The sequence below is a fragment of the Martes martes genome, assembly GCF_963455335.1.
Source record: "Martes martes genome assembly, chromosome: 8".
In the NCBI taxonomy this organism is placed as follows: domain Eukaryota; kingdom Metazoa; phylum Chordata; class Mammalia; order Carnivora; family Mustelidae; genus Martes; species Martes martes.
This window is the reverse complement of record NC_137895.1, coordinates 866239-880238: the sequence shown is the minus strand read 5'-3', so window position 1 is coordinate 880238 and position 14000 is coordinate 866239. Positions and strand designations below refer to the sequence as shown.

Below are 14000 nucleotides of genomic sequence, written 5' to 3'. Positions count from 1 at the left end.
CAGACACGAAGGTGAGGGCGTCATCAGAGGGCCCTCCTCACCCCTCCTCCCGCCCAAAGGCAGCCTGAGGCACAGCCACAACTGCCCCGCCTGTCCACCGCCCCGCGCTGCGCTCAGCCCGGGCAGTTCCCCGGAAGCATCTCTGAGGTGTGAAGGGGCAGGAGGCGGGCCAGCCGTCAAGGGCTATGCAGGTGACCTACGTGCAAACCAGTGCCATTACCGGCTGCCACACCAGGGGGGTTACCGAAGCCCTGGGCCTCGCTCTCCTCGCCCATAAGAAGAGAAGAGAGCACTGGTGCCGGGTGACCCCGCGGCTGGACCCCGTGCCCGTCAGCCAGCACCCCTGCCGCCGGCTCAGGACCCTAAGCCCGCCCCCCACGGGAAGTTAACACAAACGTTAACATTCTCCTGCAAGGTCACTGGCTGCTGACAATCCTGTCACTGAACTGCATAGGAGACCTGCTCTACGACCTTCTAGAACAAACCCCGTTCAACTCTGAGCCGTAAGCACAAACATCCAGATCCGAAACTCCCTCACAAAAGCCACACGGTTCCCTACTCGGGGTCTGAAGCCAGCGCCTCAGAAAACCCGAAGAAGCAGGTCCGTCCGCAGCTCAGGCCCTCGCCAACTCCCCCGACCAAGCACGTCCACATCAAAGCCACAGAGAACTCGGACGGGCTCCAGCGGGAGGCGTCCGCCTCCTGGGACCCCGACCACAGGCTGCCTGACCACCACCCCGGCCTCGGGCTTCCTCCCCGCAGTCCTCGATGGAGAAACCACCACCTACACACGCTGCAGACCGGGGACGCCTTTTACAGACATGGGACGTGACAGGGCCCTCTCCCGCTCTAGTGGGACCTGCCAAACCCCAGCCCCACTCGCTCTGAGGACTCTCGGCCTCACTGAACTAGAGCCGGCCTCGGGAGCCTGCAGGAAAGGACAAAGGCTTGGTCCTGAAACACGAGGACAGACCCCCTCACAGCACCACCTAAGTCCCAGGGGCTGGACGGGAAAGGCCTGGCCGGCGACTCGGGGATGCGCCCTGCGCCCTGCCGGCCCACACCTGCCCTTCCCCCAGAGCCACCTGCCTTCACGACTCCGCACCCGACCAGTCCGCTGGGACCAAAGTCCAAGCAGCAGCAGGGACTAAGCTCTGAGAGCGCAGGCGGGCGAGGACGCACACCAGACACCCGTGGCCGTCACCGGCCACCCAGCGCCGCCCATCAGCCCAGAGAGCCACGGGAGCGCAGCAGACAGAGCGAAGGCAGGAGCCCTGGCCCCACCGTGGGGGGTGCGAGGAAGAGGCCCCAGCAGAGCAACGGCCCCCAGGGCCTCCCTTCCAGAAGGGGCCTCAGCGGGGCCAACCCACCCGTAACCCCTATTCAGTCTCGAGAGAGACAGCACGCGGGGGGCGCGGAGCACGCGGCGGTCCTGCGCCCTCCTCTTGCATAAGACGCCCGGCCCTCGTCCCACGAGAAGGACCACGAGCTCTCCTTTCTGCGCTAGCTCCGGGCTGTCTTCGCCAACCTTCGTGGGATGACAGCCCCCAGCCCTGCCCCCAGCCACCAGCTCTCTCACGTGGACCCCGGGCCGTCTCCTGCCAGACCTCCCTGCTGTCTTCCTTCAAAATGACCTCTGCGCCTCAGAACAGCAAACGTGCGCTGGAGTGGGGGGCGCCCGCCTGGCGGGGAAACTGCAGCCAGACGGCAGGGACGACTGGGGAAGACACCGCGTCTGGACAAACCCCACCCCCGGCCCCCACCGGTGACGTGAACAACTCTTCACAAGCTTTCCCCAAACTCACTCTTTTTGGAGCAAATAACACACAAAGAGTGGTTTTCCCACAAACAGAAAAAAATCAGCTCAGCCAGAGTGACCGCTCAGGCAGGGGGAAGAGACTGGACAAAGGTGTGCCTCCCGCTCCGGGCCTGCGGGCTGGGCCACTCTGGACCCCAAGGACCGTGAGGGTGCAACACGGCGCAGCCAGCATCAGAGCCCGTAGGAGTCAGGCCATCTGCAGGGCAGAACTGTCGTGGGGCGCCTGGGGGGTGCTCAGCCAGCTGAGCGTCCGTCCAACCCTTGATCTCAGATCAAGTCAGGACCTCAAGGTCATGAAATCAAGCCCCATGTCGGGCTCCATGCTGGGCGTAGAGCCTGCCTGACAGTCCCTCCCTCCCCCCTCAATAAAACAACAGAACGGCAGAGCCGTCCTTCCTGCCGCCCTCATCCGAACACCCGAAAAGGAGGTTCCGGAGCCGGCGTCTCGTGCCGCAGGGGAGCCTGGTCAGCCTCACGGAGAGCTGAGAGCCAGCGGGGACGGGACGAAGCAGAGCTGCACGAGCCGCTCAGAGCTGTCTGCACGAGGGCTCACACCCAAGGACAGAAAGGGGCCCGAGGGCCGTGGCTCTCGCCTCCAGCAGCCGCCTCGCGCAGCAGCTGCGACAGGAGCAGTGACGCGGGGGACGCGCTGTGGAGCGCCCACACCGTGCCGACGCGGATGCCCACGGCAGCGTTACTGCTCCTGCTGCTCCAGAGCGGACGTGCCGAGAGGAAACCCAGACTCCGAGGCCGACCGCCGGCGGCCTGTGCCTTCTTCCCTTCCGCCAACTAAATGCGCGCGCTCTGGCTCCAGCGGAGCGCGCGGACGAGCGGGGCGTGTCTTCCACCGGGTTCTCTAGGCTCCAAAAACTGGGCCACGGCACTCCCCTGACAGCCCACGTCCCGGGCTCAAGCCCCGCCCCCTGTGGCCGCCTGAGCCCTTCTAGTACTGGGCTTTCCTGGGGTTCCCTGCAGAGCGGGGGCTTCCTCTCCGCACGGACTGCCTACGCGCAGAAACGCGCCTGGTGCCCGGCTCTCCTCCCGGACACGTGCCCCAGGAAAGGTCACCAGCCCTCGTCACTGTGCATGTGACGCGTCGGGAGGCCCAGGAGGCAGCTCCGGGTCAGATCCCTGCTCCCTGGTGACAGCCTGTGCGTCACCTGCCACCCTTCGATATCAGAGAGGAGCGTTCAGGTGACGGTGGCATCACGGCCCTTTCAAGAGTTGTTGTGCCCAACAAACACCATCCCTCTTGCCACGTAAGCCACGTCTACTGTAGCGCCACTCTGCGCGGTGTACAAGGCCTAGGTCCCTCTTTTTAAATTGTGTTTCAAGAACAAGTTAAGAAAGTAAGTCTTATCCTGCGCCTCCAGCTTCGTGACCGTGTAAGTGCCGCGAGGCCGCGGGGCCGGCACCCGCGGGGACCGGAAATGAAAGCCCAGCGGGGGCTCCGGGGAGCGAGTGAAGACCGACACTCAGCACGTGCTTACCTTCCTCCCCCGTCTCCTGCCCCAGCCGAGCACCTTCCTCTTCAAAGCTTCCAATACCTGATTCCGCAGGCGGGGGCTGGCTGTGCCGCTGGCTCAGCTTGCCGCGGAGGACGGCGATCTCCTTCTTCAGGAGCTTGGCGCGCTTGCTCCGCGACCCGCTGGACTTCATGGCGCACGTGAGGTCGAGCTTGTCCAGCAGCTCCCGCAGCTGCTCCTCCAGGACCATGTGGGCCCTGTTGGCCGGGTTCAGCAACCTGTCCACTGGAGTCAGAGGACACCCGGTCAGTCATCCACCACGCCGCCCCGGAGACCGCCTCACCGGCACAGGCCCCGCCCCACGGAAGCCCCAAGTCCCGACCGCGCTCATTCCACACCATGACTGGCTACCGCGCCGGGAGACACGCTTTCACCCAGCAGGCGTCCAAACGCGCCTGCAGGAAAGTCTCCACAACCCCGGCGAGCGGGCCAGGCGCACAGGGACACGGTGCACTGAAGCAGGCCGGCGCCCCTCCTGGCGTGCACCTGCACCAGCGGCCGGGCCGGAAGAAGGTGCAACCGGACCACACGCGCGGGGCCGCCTGTGCAGACCGGGATCCGACCCGGCTGGGGCTCACGTCTGGGCCGGTCTCCTGACCCAGCCCTCCGGGGGGCTTTACTCAAACTGGGCCCCACGATGCACAGTTCGTTGTCCATTTCAGACGTATTTACTATGAAAATCCCTACTGACTTTAACTTAAGCAAAACGACAAAATTCATAAAACACAAATTAGCAGAAATCAGTAAAAGGTAGCTAAGAAACAGATCTTTCAAACTAAGACCAAACCGGGAGTGAGAGCGGGGAGGAAAGGCGGGAAGAGACAAAAGCCACGGCGCGACCGCCAGGAGCGAGTGGCACCTTCCTCCAGAAATAAGCACTTACTAAAAGCATCCGCGCTTTTCCCAAAGAAACAAGGCATCAGAATTGCAGAATAAGCAAAAATGCCTAACACCGAACGGCCTGGCTTGCATCCACACTGACTCTAACATAACTCCGTAAGTAACAGCCTCAAAAACGTTCACGTAGACGACATCTGAAGCCTCCAAAACGGCCCCGTCAGATCTTCACCCCTCCAGCAGACGAGGGACAGCTCTGTGCACAAGACGCTCCGAGACACAGCCCGTGGGCCTCAGCACGGCATGAAGGCAGCCGGTGCCCCCACGTACTGAACGGGGAGGGAGGGTGGAGAGCCCACGGCCCGGGACACAGGCTCCCCTAGCTCTGCCCTCTCCCCGCACAAATACGGAAAAAATACATGAACATTCGTCACCCTCGAGTTTCTCCCTAGTGAACCCCGGGTGCAGGACCTGAGGAAACCCCGTCGGGGTCCGAACGCCCAAGTGCTCAAAGCCCGGGAGCCCCTTCCTGTCCCGGGGAGGTCGCACGGTGGCCGGAGCGTCACGGCCAGGGCAAGGCCCAGGGAAGGCAGCCCCCACCTGTCTCCAAGGACAGGAACACGCGAACAGACCACTGCGCCCGTCTGAGAGGCACACAGCGGCACTCAGATGGCTACAAGGCCAGAGCCCGGGGGCCTGGACACACGCCTGCCCCTGAGGCCTTCCCCCGTCACAAGATGTCCTCAGGAGGGGCCTGAGACCCACCCGGGGCAGAGCCCCCAACTAAAATGCCCCCTGGTCTGTACATTCAGACCCAGGCCGTCCCCTGCAGGGCCACTGGCCGTGCACTTCTCTCTGATGGGCCCTAAAACACGCCTGATCTGGACAGAAACATGCTAGGGGCATAAAATCCACAATGTGTGGCAAAGAAAACAACAACAGAAAACACGCACGGTAATTTTTACAGTGACTGTGCGTTAAGAGCACGATGCGTCAGGAGCGCGGAGTTCAAGAGACTGTTTCAAGCCAATTCTTCCCCTCTCTCGTGAGTACGGAAGACGTGCGGTCACACGGCAGCTCGCGTTCTAGTCCCCCGGGCCGTGCGGACGCGGTCTGCGGGCAAGCGCGCGCTCCCGCCGGAGCCGGGGCTCGGGGCTGGTGCTTACCGTCGTCCCAGGAGAAAGGCCGCCGGGGGGCCGCGGCAGGCCGCTCAGGCAGGTGCATCCCCGAGGCCTCCTCGAAGCCGATGCTGTCCGCCTGGCGCCTGGCCTGCCGCAGAACGACACCGCCCTGATCGCGCAGCCTCACGGCGGCTCTATAGAACACCGTGTCCTTGGCGTTGTACTTCATGCAGTTATCTACAATGAGATTAAAATCCTCCTCAAACTCAGTGAGGTGTCTATACCCTTGAGCTTCTAACCGTTTCCTCATTGTGGCAAAGTCCATGGGATGTTTAATGTGATCCAAATAATCTGGTACCTAATTTCAGGGAGGAAAAATAAGCATTTACCAACAAAGAAGGACTCTTATTCGCTCTACATAACCCCGCCCACCCGCCACGTTCCGTCCGAGACACGCACACGCACACGCACACGCGGCACCGGCGCCCCTCACACACCTGACCGTGCGGCACGCGCTCACCCCACGACCTGCCGGGGCCCCTCTGCCTCAAGCTCCTGAAACTGAGCACAGCGACCGGTGCACTCGTCTGGCCGGAGCCGCCGTCCTCGACGGCTTCTCTCTCAGGGGGACTCTGGCCTCTCGTGCCCGAGACTGGACGCTGAAACCAGCGCCTCCCTAACCTCGAAGGGACCGTGATCCATAAACACCAAACACTCGGAGCCCCGCAGGCGCACCCCACACCCCAGCGGGCGGACCCCCGCGAGCAGCAGAGCGCCCGCCCCGCGCCGGGCTGCGGACACCCACCTCCTTCAGGCTCACGGGCTGGGCGAATATCCGAGCGGGGTCCTTCTCCTGCAGCTGGTCGAGCACCGAGCGCAGCAGCACCGTGAGCGGCGTCAGCCGCAGCTCCAGGGCCATCTGCTCCACCTTCACCTGCGGAACACGGCACCGGGCTGTGCTGTGCGCCCCGCCCCCGCCCGCCGGCCACCGCCCCTCGAGCGCCCGCGCTGCCCCCCCCCCCGCCCAGCACCTCCACAGGGCGCCCCCAGCCCCCGGACACCCACCACGGGCCGGCCACACCCCTGGCCGCGGGAGGAGGGCGGGCGGGGGGTGCAGCCCTCGCGGGGCCCCAGGCTCACCTGCTCCCGCTTGAGCTTCTCCCGCTTGCGCAGGAGCTCAATGAGCAGACGCGCGCGCTCCAGGTCGTGCCGCAGCCGCTGCCAGTACTTCAGCTTCTCTTTGGCGGCTTGAATCTCCTCATCGTTTTCTCTCTGACAAGAGGAGCGCAGGGTCAGCCGCAGAGCCGCTCACAGGGGAACCCGGGGCCGTCGAGGGGGCCAGAGCAGACGCCGCAGGCACAGACTCGCCCGCAGGGGCCCGCAGGCTCCCAAAGAGGCCGGCCTGCTCCAGACCCAAGAGCCGAGCGGACAAGCTCGGCAACGGGGATCCGGACCCCGGCCGGGGAACAGCTCAGGGGAGGGGGCAGCTGTCGCAAGCCGCGACCTGCTCCCCCGCCCCCGAGCCCGGGAATGGACGGCGCAGGGAGCCAGCCCCGGGGACACGTCCCCACCAAGTGGCTCTGAAATCCCCACGCCTGGGGTCACCCTCTGAGCGCTTCCTCCTCCCGTGGCAAAACACACGTGCCACTAACCTCAACACAGCCCTCGACTGACCCATTTCCACTCTAGCATTTTCCAAAATAAACTTGCATCCAGAGAGCATGGGACAGCAGGCGGCGCAGAGCAGACAGATGGCAGCCCCCTCCCGACGCATCTCGGACCGAGACGCAGGAAGAGCTGCTCTGACCGTGGCAGAGACACCAAGGAGCAGCAGGACCACAACACACGCCCCACAGCAGCTGAGGACCCCCCCCCACACCACGGCCAAAGAGCCCTTCCCCGCACGGGGCAGCACGCGAGCTCCAGGAAATCACGACCCTAGGCCTCCGTGCTCCTATCCACGGCTCCCTGCCGCCCTGCCCCGCCCCAGGCCCAGGCTGGCCGTTCTCCCCGCCCCCGCAAGGCCCCACCGCCCTCACCTGCGCCCCCCCCCTTCTCTGGTCCCTCAAGGTCTGACCAGGCCCACGGGCCATCGTCTGCTCCTGCGCTGCTGCCTGTCCTCGGCTCCAGAGCCTGCGTGCTGGCACGGCACATGGACGGCCCCACCAAGGCCACAGCCAGGAGCGGAAGACGCCCTCGGCCAACCACAGCTCCTGGGCAGACCCAGTGCAGACAGCGGAGGAAGCAGCAGTCGGGGCGCTCCTGCCCCTGACCCTGAGTCCCCGAGTCCCCGAGTCCCCGCTCCACTAAGATGCTTCCATCTGTCCCCATGCAGTCTTCCGGATCGACAGCAGCCCAGGACACCTACTGCGAGGGCGCACACGTGACCCCGGACCGAGAACGTCCCTGGCCCCGGTTGGCTTTACCTTGCTGCTCTGCAGACACACACCCGCAGCCTCAGCCCAATCGCCCTCTGTCAGATTCTGGGACACGCTCCACACGCGCAGACCCCCTCGGGTTCCCAGCCCACCGCATCCAGACAGAGCTGAAACAGCACCCCCACCAGGCAGGGACCCACCCCCAGGCGCCCCTCACTCCTGGTCTCAACGCTGAGCACCTGGCAGGTGACAAATGCTGAGATCAGACCCTGTGTCCTCACTTCAGGGTCTGCGGGCAGAGAGTCAGCGGCGAGGTTACCAAGACCCTCCCAGCTATCAAAGGGATGGGAAAGGCTAGGCCAGGGCCTCCTCTCCAGGCACCCTCCCACCTGTCACAGAGCTTGTCTTAACATTACTTAAAAGTCTCAGGCATCAGGGCACCTGGCTGGCTCAGTCGGAGGAGCGTGCGACTCCTGATCGGAGGGTCCTGAGTTCAAGCCCCACAGTGGGCGCGGAGCCTACTTCAAAAAAGAAATCATCCAAGTCTCAGGCCATCAAGCAGGAGCTGACGGTAACATCAGCTGCGTAAATGGGGCCAATAAATACGTTAAGAAGTAGATTCAGAAAACCAAACTCCCCAAAAACACCTGAAAACCCCTCGGTCCACTGGTCCAAATAAACACTCCAAGAACACCAACTGAAAGGACACTGAGCCTGACGATCCCACAAAGAAGAAGGTACAGTGCCCCGTGCCGCGCTGGCCGTGGCGCTCACGGTCCCAGCTGGAAGACGCACGCACGGCCGCAGAGGGGTGCACTCCCTGCACACGCCGCCCGCAGGACAGGACCCGACCCCGACGCACATGGCATCAGCAGCCTCATCGACACAAAGCGGCCTGAGTTTCCTGATTCTGTTCAGTGAGCCGTCTCTGCAGTGAAAACCCACCCAGGGACGCCTGGGTGGTGGCTCAGTGGGTTAAAGCCTCTGCCTTCAGCTCAGGTCATGATCCCAAGGTCCCGGGATCGAGCCCCGCATCAGGCTCTCTGTTCCTCGGAGAGCCTGCTTCCTTCTCTCTCTCTCTGCCTGCCTCTCTGCCTACTTGGGATCTCTGTCAAATAAATAAACAAATCTTTAAAAAAAAAAAAAAAAAAAAAAAACCTACCCAGGAGGACTCCGTGAAGTGGAAGAAAAGCAAAGCAGTTTCTGGCACCGAAGAGCCATCAGGAAAGAGAACTTCAGAAGACCTTGTTTACCAACCCCACCTCACAAACAGGACGGGGCGGGACAGAGGGGACGGGGCGGGCCACCCCAAGGAGGTGAGGACCGCAGCACACCCACGCGAGCCCCAGGACACCACCAAGGACCGAAGGCCCCAAGAGGCCGTGCTCCCTGTCCCTAAAACAGGACGCAGGGAGGCGCCCAATCCCAGGGCTGAGCCTCACACCCACAGCTGCAGGCTGGATGGCCACAAGCTCAGTCCCAGCACAGGAGGTGACCGTATTGTCCTAAAGCCACCAGAGAGGACATGGAAATGCGGCAGAGGGAGGCACGGCAGCAAGCCGGAGGACGGGCCGGTTCTAGGCCTTGCGGGACCCGACCAGAGCTCTGCCCTCCACCTCCCCCAGCACTCGCCCACCGACCCTCACCCCAAGCAGGGTCTGAGGATGGTGGAGGACGGGCACTGGAGACGGTGCCATGAAGGCTCCAGGAAGGTGTCCGCAGGAACCCCACGCTCCAGGCCAGACCAGAAGAGCTGAGCCACCTCCTCTGAGACCATTGTGCACAGCAGCGTCCAGCAGGGCCAGCCCGGGGGCCGGCCCCCGAGGTGCCTCCTCTGCCCAGACGTGGTGGGGGGGGGCCTCATTCTCGAACTGGCTGGTCCCATCCGTCTGTCATCTCCCCACCTAAAGGTCGGCCATGGGAGGGAAGGGCTGCCCATGACCTCCTGCACAGCCTGGCCCAGAGTACGCACCCAGAAGTACAAACAAGTCACAGATGTCCCAGTTTTGAAAAGTACATCAACGTCACACCAAGCCCCAAATGTTCCATGGGGAACGTTCCTGTTTTGGATCCTGGGAAACCATCAGCCCCTACAGGGCAAGGCAGGAAAGGACAGTCTGGGTGCGGCCCTTCTGCGGAGTGACTCTGGAGGTCTCTACAGGCCACACAGGGGGCTTCCAACAGCCACGCCGCTGACCTGCCCTGCAGGAACTGGCCCCGGTGCGTGCCAGGACACCCTCATCCAAGCCGCACAGACTCACTCCACTCCAGGCGGTCCCTTCTGCGGAGGACACAAGCACTCCCACAGCTCATGTTCCAGTCCCTACAGGCGTTATCTCCTATGTGGTCACTCCCACTGGCCCACAAAGCCCCGAAGGGGGACACCAACACCATTCCCAACCATTCCCAAAGGGAGGAGGGACGAACAGGCAGCTTATCACTGAAGCAGACCTCGCCAACAGAGACCTCCGGGGTGATGGGGTTTAGCATGGATTCGAGGCCCCAGGCCCAAGTGTGCACAGGACGTGCCCAGCCCCCAGCGTGGGCGGCACGCACACCACACAAGGGCGCACCCACACCAGCCGCAGCCCCAGTGCGTCTCGGGAGGTCCAAGCAGCCTGGCCTCACGTGTGCCCGCGTCCAGGGTCGCCAAGACCTCAGACTGAGCGGGCGCCTGTGGTACACGGGAGTACTCGGCGCAGCAGCCGCCGGCCCAGCCGACCTTGGACACCACAGGACAGGACTCAGATGGTGCTGAGGGCGCCAGGCACTTGGCCTGGGCCTCCCAGGAGTGGGTCGGCCCAATCACCGCACCACCAGAGGGGTATCGGCTCCAAGAAGCACGCTCTCCTTCCCCAGAGATGGTCAAGGGTCAAGGGCAACTCCACAGAGGCCCAGAATCCTCAGTTTCTCTGTGGCTTTCAAAAGCTGTAACAGGGGCACCGGGGGGCTCAGTCGGTGAAGCGTCTGCCTTCAGCTCAGCTCATGATCCCAGGGTCCTGGGACCGAGCCCCGCATCGGGCTCCCTGCTCAGTAGAGAGCCCACTTCCCGCTCCCCCTCTCCCTGCAGCTCTGCTGCGCCACCCCTACTTGGTCTCCTCCTCCCTCTGCCATCCCCCTCCCCGCCATCATCCCTCTCACATAAATAAGTAAAATCTTCAAAAAAAAAAAAAGTATAAGAAAGATGTTAAAACCCACAAAAAATGTTTTAGCTAAGCACTTAAATGTGTTAACATTTTGCCTCTTTTTGCCACCACAGAATCAAGGTGGTCAAGATGCAGGCTTCTCCGGGAAGCGCACCATCACCCGGGCCAGGGGCCAGAGAGTCACGCTTGACCCGAATCACCAGCTGTGACCAAGGAGGAGGGACAGCAGTGAGACAGGAACTACTTCTTCTGGCACAGGGGGTCACGGGGTGTCAGTTCTCTCCTCAAGCACTTGTCTCGGCCACCCCTCTGACGGCACGGCGACAGTGGCAACACGAGGAACGGACTCGCGCCGGCCACAACCAAGCCGCCCCCACGGAGCTGCGGCCCAAGCCTGACCACCGTGGAGGGGGTCACTCCCCCCACAGAGAACCCCACCAACCAGGACCCTGAGGGGATCCAGGAACACAGCGTGCAGCCGCATCGGACGGCGTCCCCTCCAACGCACTCGGCCACCTGGCGACTCGGGATCGAGAGAGCAGCAAAGCCTCTTGGATGACAGCAGCCGCGTGGCGACCCGCCGCGAACTCTCGGGAAGGCCGGTTTCTGCTGCGCACCCAGTGTGCCAGGGAAGGGCCGTGAGGGGACTCTGCTCTCTGCCGGGGCCTCCGGGCCTCCTGGCCTGAGCAGGTGGCCAGGCCCGAGGCCAACCATGGTCACAGCTCCCCCTACGAAGCCGCCCACGCCCCCAGCATAGAGCGCGCTCGTCAAGAACCTGCGGCAATGGGCCGAAGAGCCGTATCTGTCCTCCATGTCCGCTCGCGACGCCTCACCGAGCCACTCCCTCCCTGCCCCGATCCGCTCCCCCAGAACCATGTCCTACGCTCAGCAGGCTGGACACGACCAGCTGCGCTGACACCCCGAGCTGGTCTGCCTGTGCTCTTTCCCATGGCGAGTCCTGTTCCCGCCCCCTCCTATGGCTCTCGTCTCCCTCCCTCCCCACCGGGGTCACCGTGAAGCGGGCCTTCAGAGCGAGGCCCCGAGACCACCCCCCGCACGTCCCCCACCCACCACGCGGGCAGGCCCGCTCGTCCCAGGGGCCCAAGTCTCACCACCTGCCACCCCAACTCCCCCGGCAGGCCCGCCCCGTGCGACCTGGTACTAACGACTTCCCTGGCGTCCCCGGCGTGGGCAGAAACAGCCGGAGCGTGGACAGACGAGTCGCCCACACTGCCGGCAGCGTCAGCAGCCCAGGGCAGACGCGGGCCCGCGGCACATCTGCACCGGACCGGACGGGGCTTGCACACCCGAGCCGGAGGCGTGCGGCGGGCGCCGCTGCAGGGAGCCCCAAGGGCAGGAGGCCACGTACCTGCTGCGTGCTCCTCTGGGACTGCAGGCTGGACTGGAGTCGCCGCAGCAGCGGGGCGCCGTTCCTCGACAGCCTTTTGAGCAGCCAGTAGCTGTGGGCCCTCTCGACAAACTGCTTCTTCCGCTGGATCGCCACCTGATTCGCAATCCTGTTCAACCTACAACACGGAGAACTCAGAGTTTAGCTCTAACGCAGCACAGGAGCGTGTTTCACGGTGGAAACGAGAAAGGACAGGGCCATTTTCACAAACCAACGTCCACACTTTACCGTCCGCGCTCAGCCCACACGCGAACCGAACGGCTGCCTCGGGCCGCCGTAGCCACACAGGCGTCCTCCGGAGAAGTCAGACACAGAAGAGGAGAATACAGTGGCGAAGCTCTCCCTTCCTCCCACGTTACGCTGACCGCACCCAGCGGCCGTGAAAGGCTGCTGCGCCGGGTGGGCTGAGCAGTCCCCTCAAGGGGACGAGAGAGGGGACGGCGGGGGATGACGGCTGCGGACGGCTGAGCGGCTCCTCGCTAGCACACGGGCATCCTCAAGTCGCAGGACACAGCTTCCCTTCAGGGACTGCACGGCGCACGGGGCTTGTGCAAACACATGCACGGAGTTCTGAATCATCATCTAAAAACCCCCCCAAGGCTGGCCGGAGAGCTTCCCCATCCCTGTTACCGTCCTCCCTGCTGAAACAAAGCGGAGACTCACAGATGTGCCTCACAAAGACACTGAAAGAGAATAAAGACTCAATCATCAACTAAGAACTTAATGAAAATACAAACGAAATGAGGTGTTCCTCACTATACACCAAACCTGAAAATGTCAGGACAAAACCAAGCAATTTTAAGACTAAATTGTGAAGAAAGTAAATCGTAAGTTACAAAATGATCGATGATCCCAACGGCCAGAACAGCCCCGGCTCTACCACGTCCAGCGCCCGCTCATCTCAAGACTGTCCCAAACGCTGCTGCTGGTTGGCTGCTAACTTCTGCAGGGCATGCCCCCGCAGGGCTGCCCCCTCCTGGAGCCCGCGACACCTGTGCTCCACGCGCAGAACCAGCACGGCCTCTCGTGGCAAGGCACAACTCGAGTGTCTGTCCCGCCAAAGGACCCGACGCTGAGGAACTGAGGTAGGGCACAGCTCTGTGCCAGACACAGGTGGGGGGGGGGGGCTTTGCCAGGAAAGTCCCGTCAGACCCCAAAAGACGACGCCAAGGGCTGATGCGAGCAGGCGCAGAACCCGTGCTCAGGTCTGTCTGCAGCCTGCCCGTAAGCAGGGGGCCGTGGGTCTGCCCCTTCAAGGCCCCCGGGTCCCGCAGCCTCGTCAAGAAGCCGTGGGAGGACACCTGTCACTGCACCCACGAGCCTCTCCAACGCTGCTGCGGGCGCCAGCAGAAGGCGCCGGGGTCCCCCGGGATCCTGCCCGCAGCCCCACGCACTCTGCTGCTCGGCTGTGGGGGGCCCGTGTGGGCCCTGGGCGCTGCCGGTGCTGTTTCTGGGGGGAAGTTGGTCTGTCTGACCAGTCTCCGGCGAGGCACGATTCAGGAGCAGGAAGGAGCACGGACCTGAGCGCGCACGGCTCAGACAGGTATTTTACCTCAAGTACACACTTGGCCATTTCAACAGTGGAATGACACAGAGGGAACAGAAGTGTTGAACAGTCTGGAGATTCAAGGAAGCGCTGTTTGAGGGCAAGCTCATGAATAAGGATTCTGAACCTCATGAAACAAGCCGCCACCTCCGCAGAGTCGAGATCTCTGAGCCACGGGCAGCTCACGCACGGGAGCAGCAAAGCTTTGAAGAACACGCG

General features: G+C 63.3%; 1 protein-coding gene across 8 annotated transcripts in view; it reads right to left on the bottom strand.

The window, feature by feature from the left end:
- The window catches only part of BRD1 (bromodomain containing 1), a 42544-nt gene that overhangs the window by 12360 nt on the left and 16184 nt on the right, over positions 1-14000 (bottom strand). For 5 of the 8 annotated variants that reach the window (XR_013967265.1, XM_080811246.1, XM_080811248.1 and 2 more), the window contains exons 3-7: positions 12197-12353; positions 6444-6575; positions 6109-6237; positions 5349-5661; positions 3310-3570 (exon numbers count right to left, since the gene is read on the bottom strand). Coding sequence is in view for 6 of the 8 variants with exons in the window: in XM_080811246.1 (XP_080667372.1) it covers positions 3310-3570; positions 5349-5661; positions 6109-6237; positions 6444-6575; positions 12197-12353 (992 nt within the window). In the remaining 2 variants the exon portion in view is untranslated. The remainder of the gene's footprint in view (positions 1-3309; positions 3571-5348; positions 5662-6108; positions 6238-6443; positions 6576-12196; positions 12354-14000) is intronic. The other 3 variants (XR_013967266.1, XM_080811247.1, XM_080811249.1) reach the window with 1 other exon arrangement.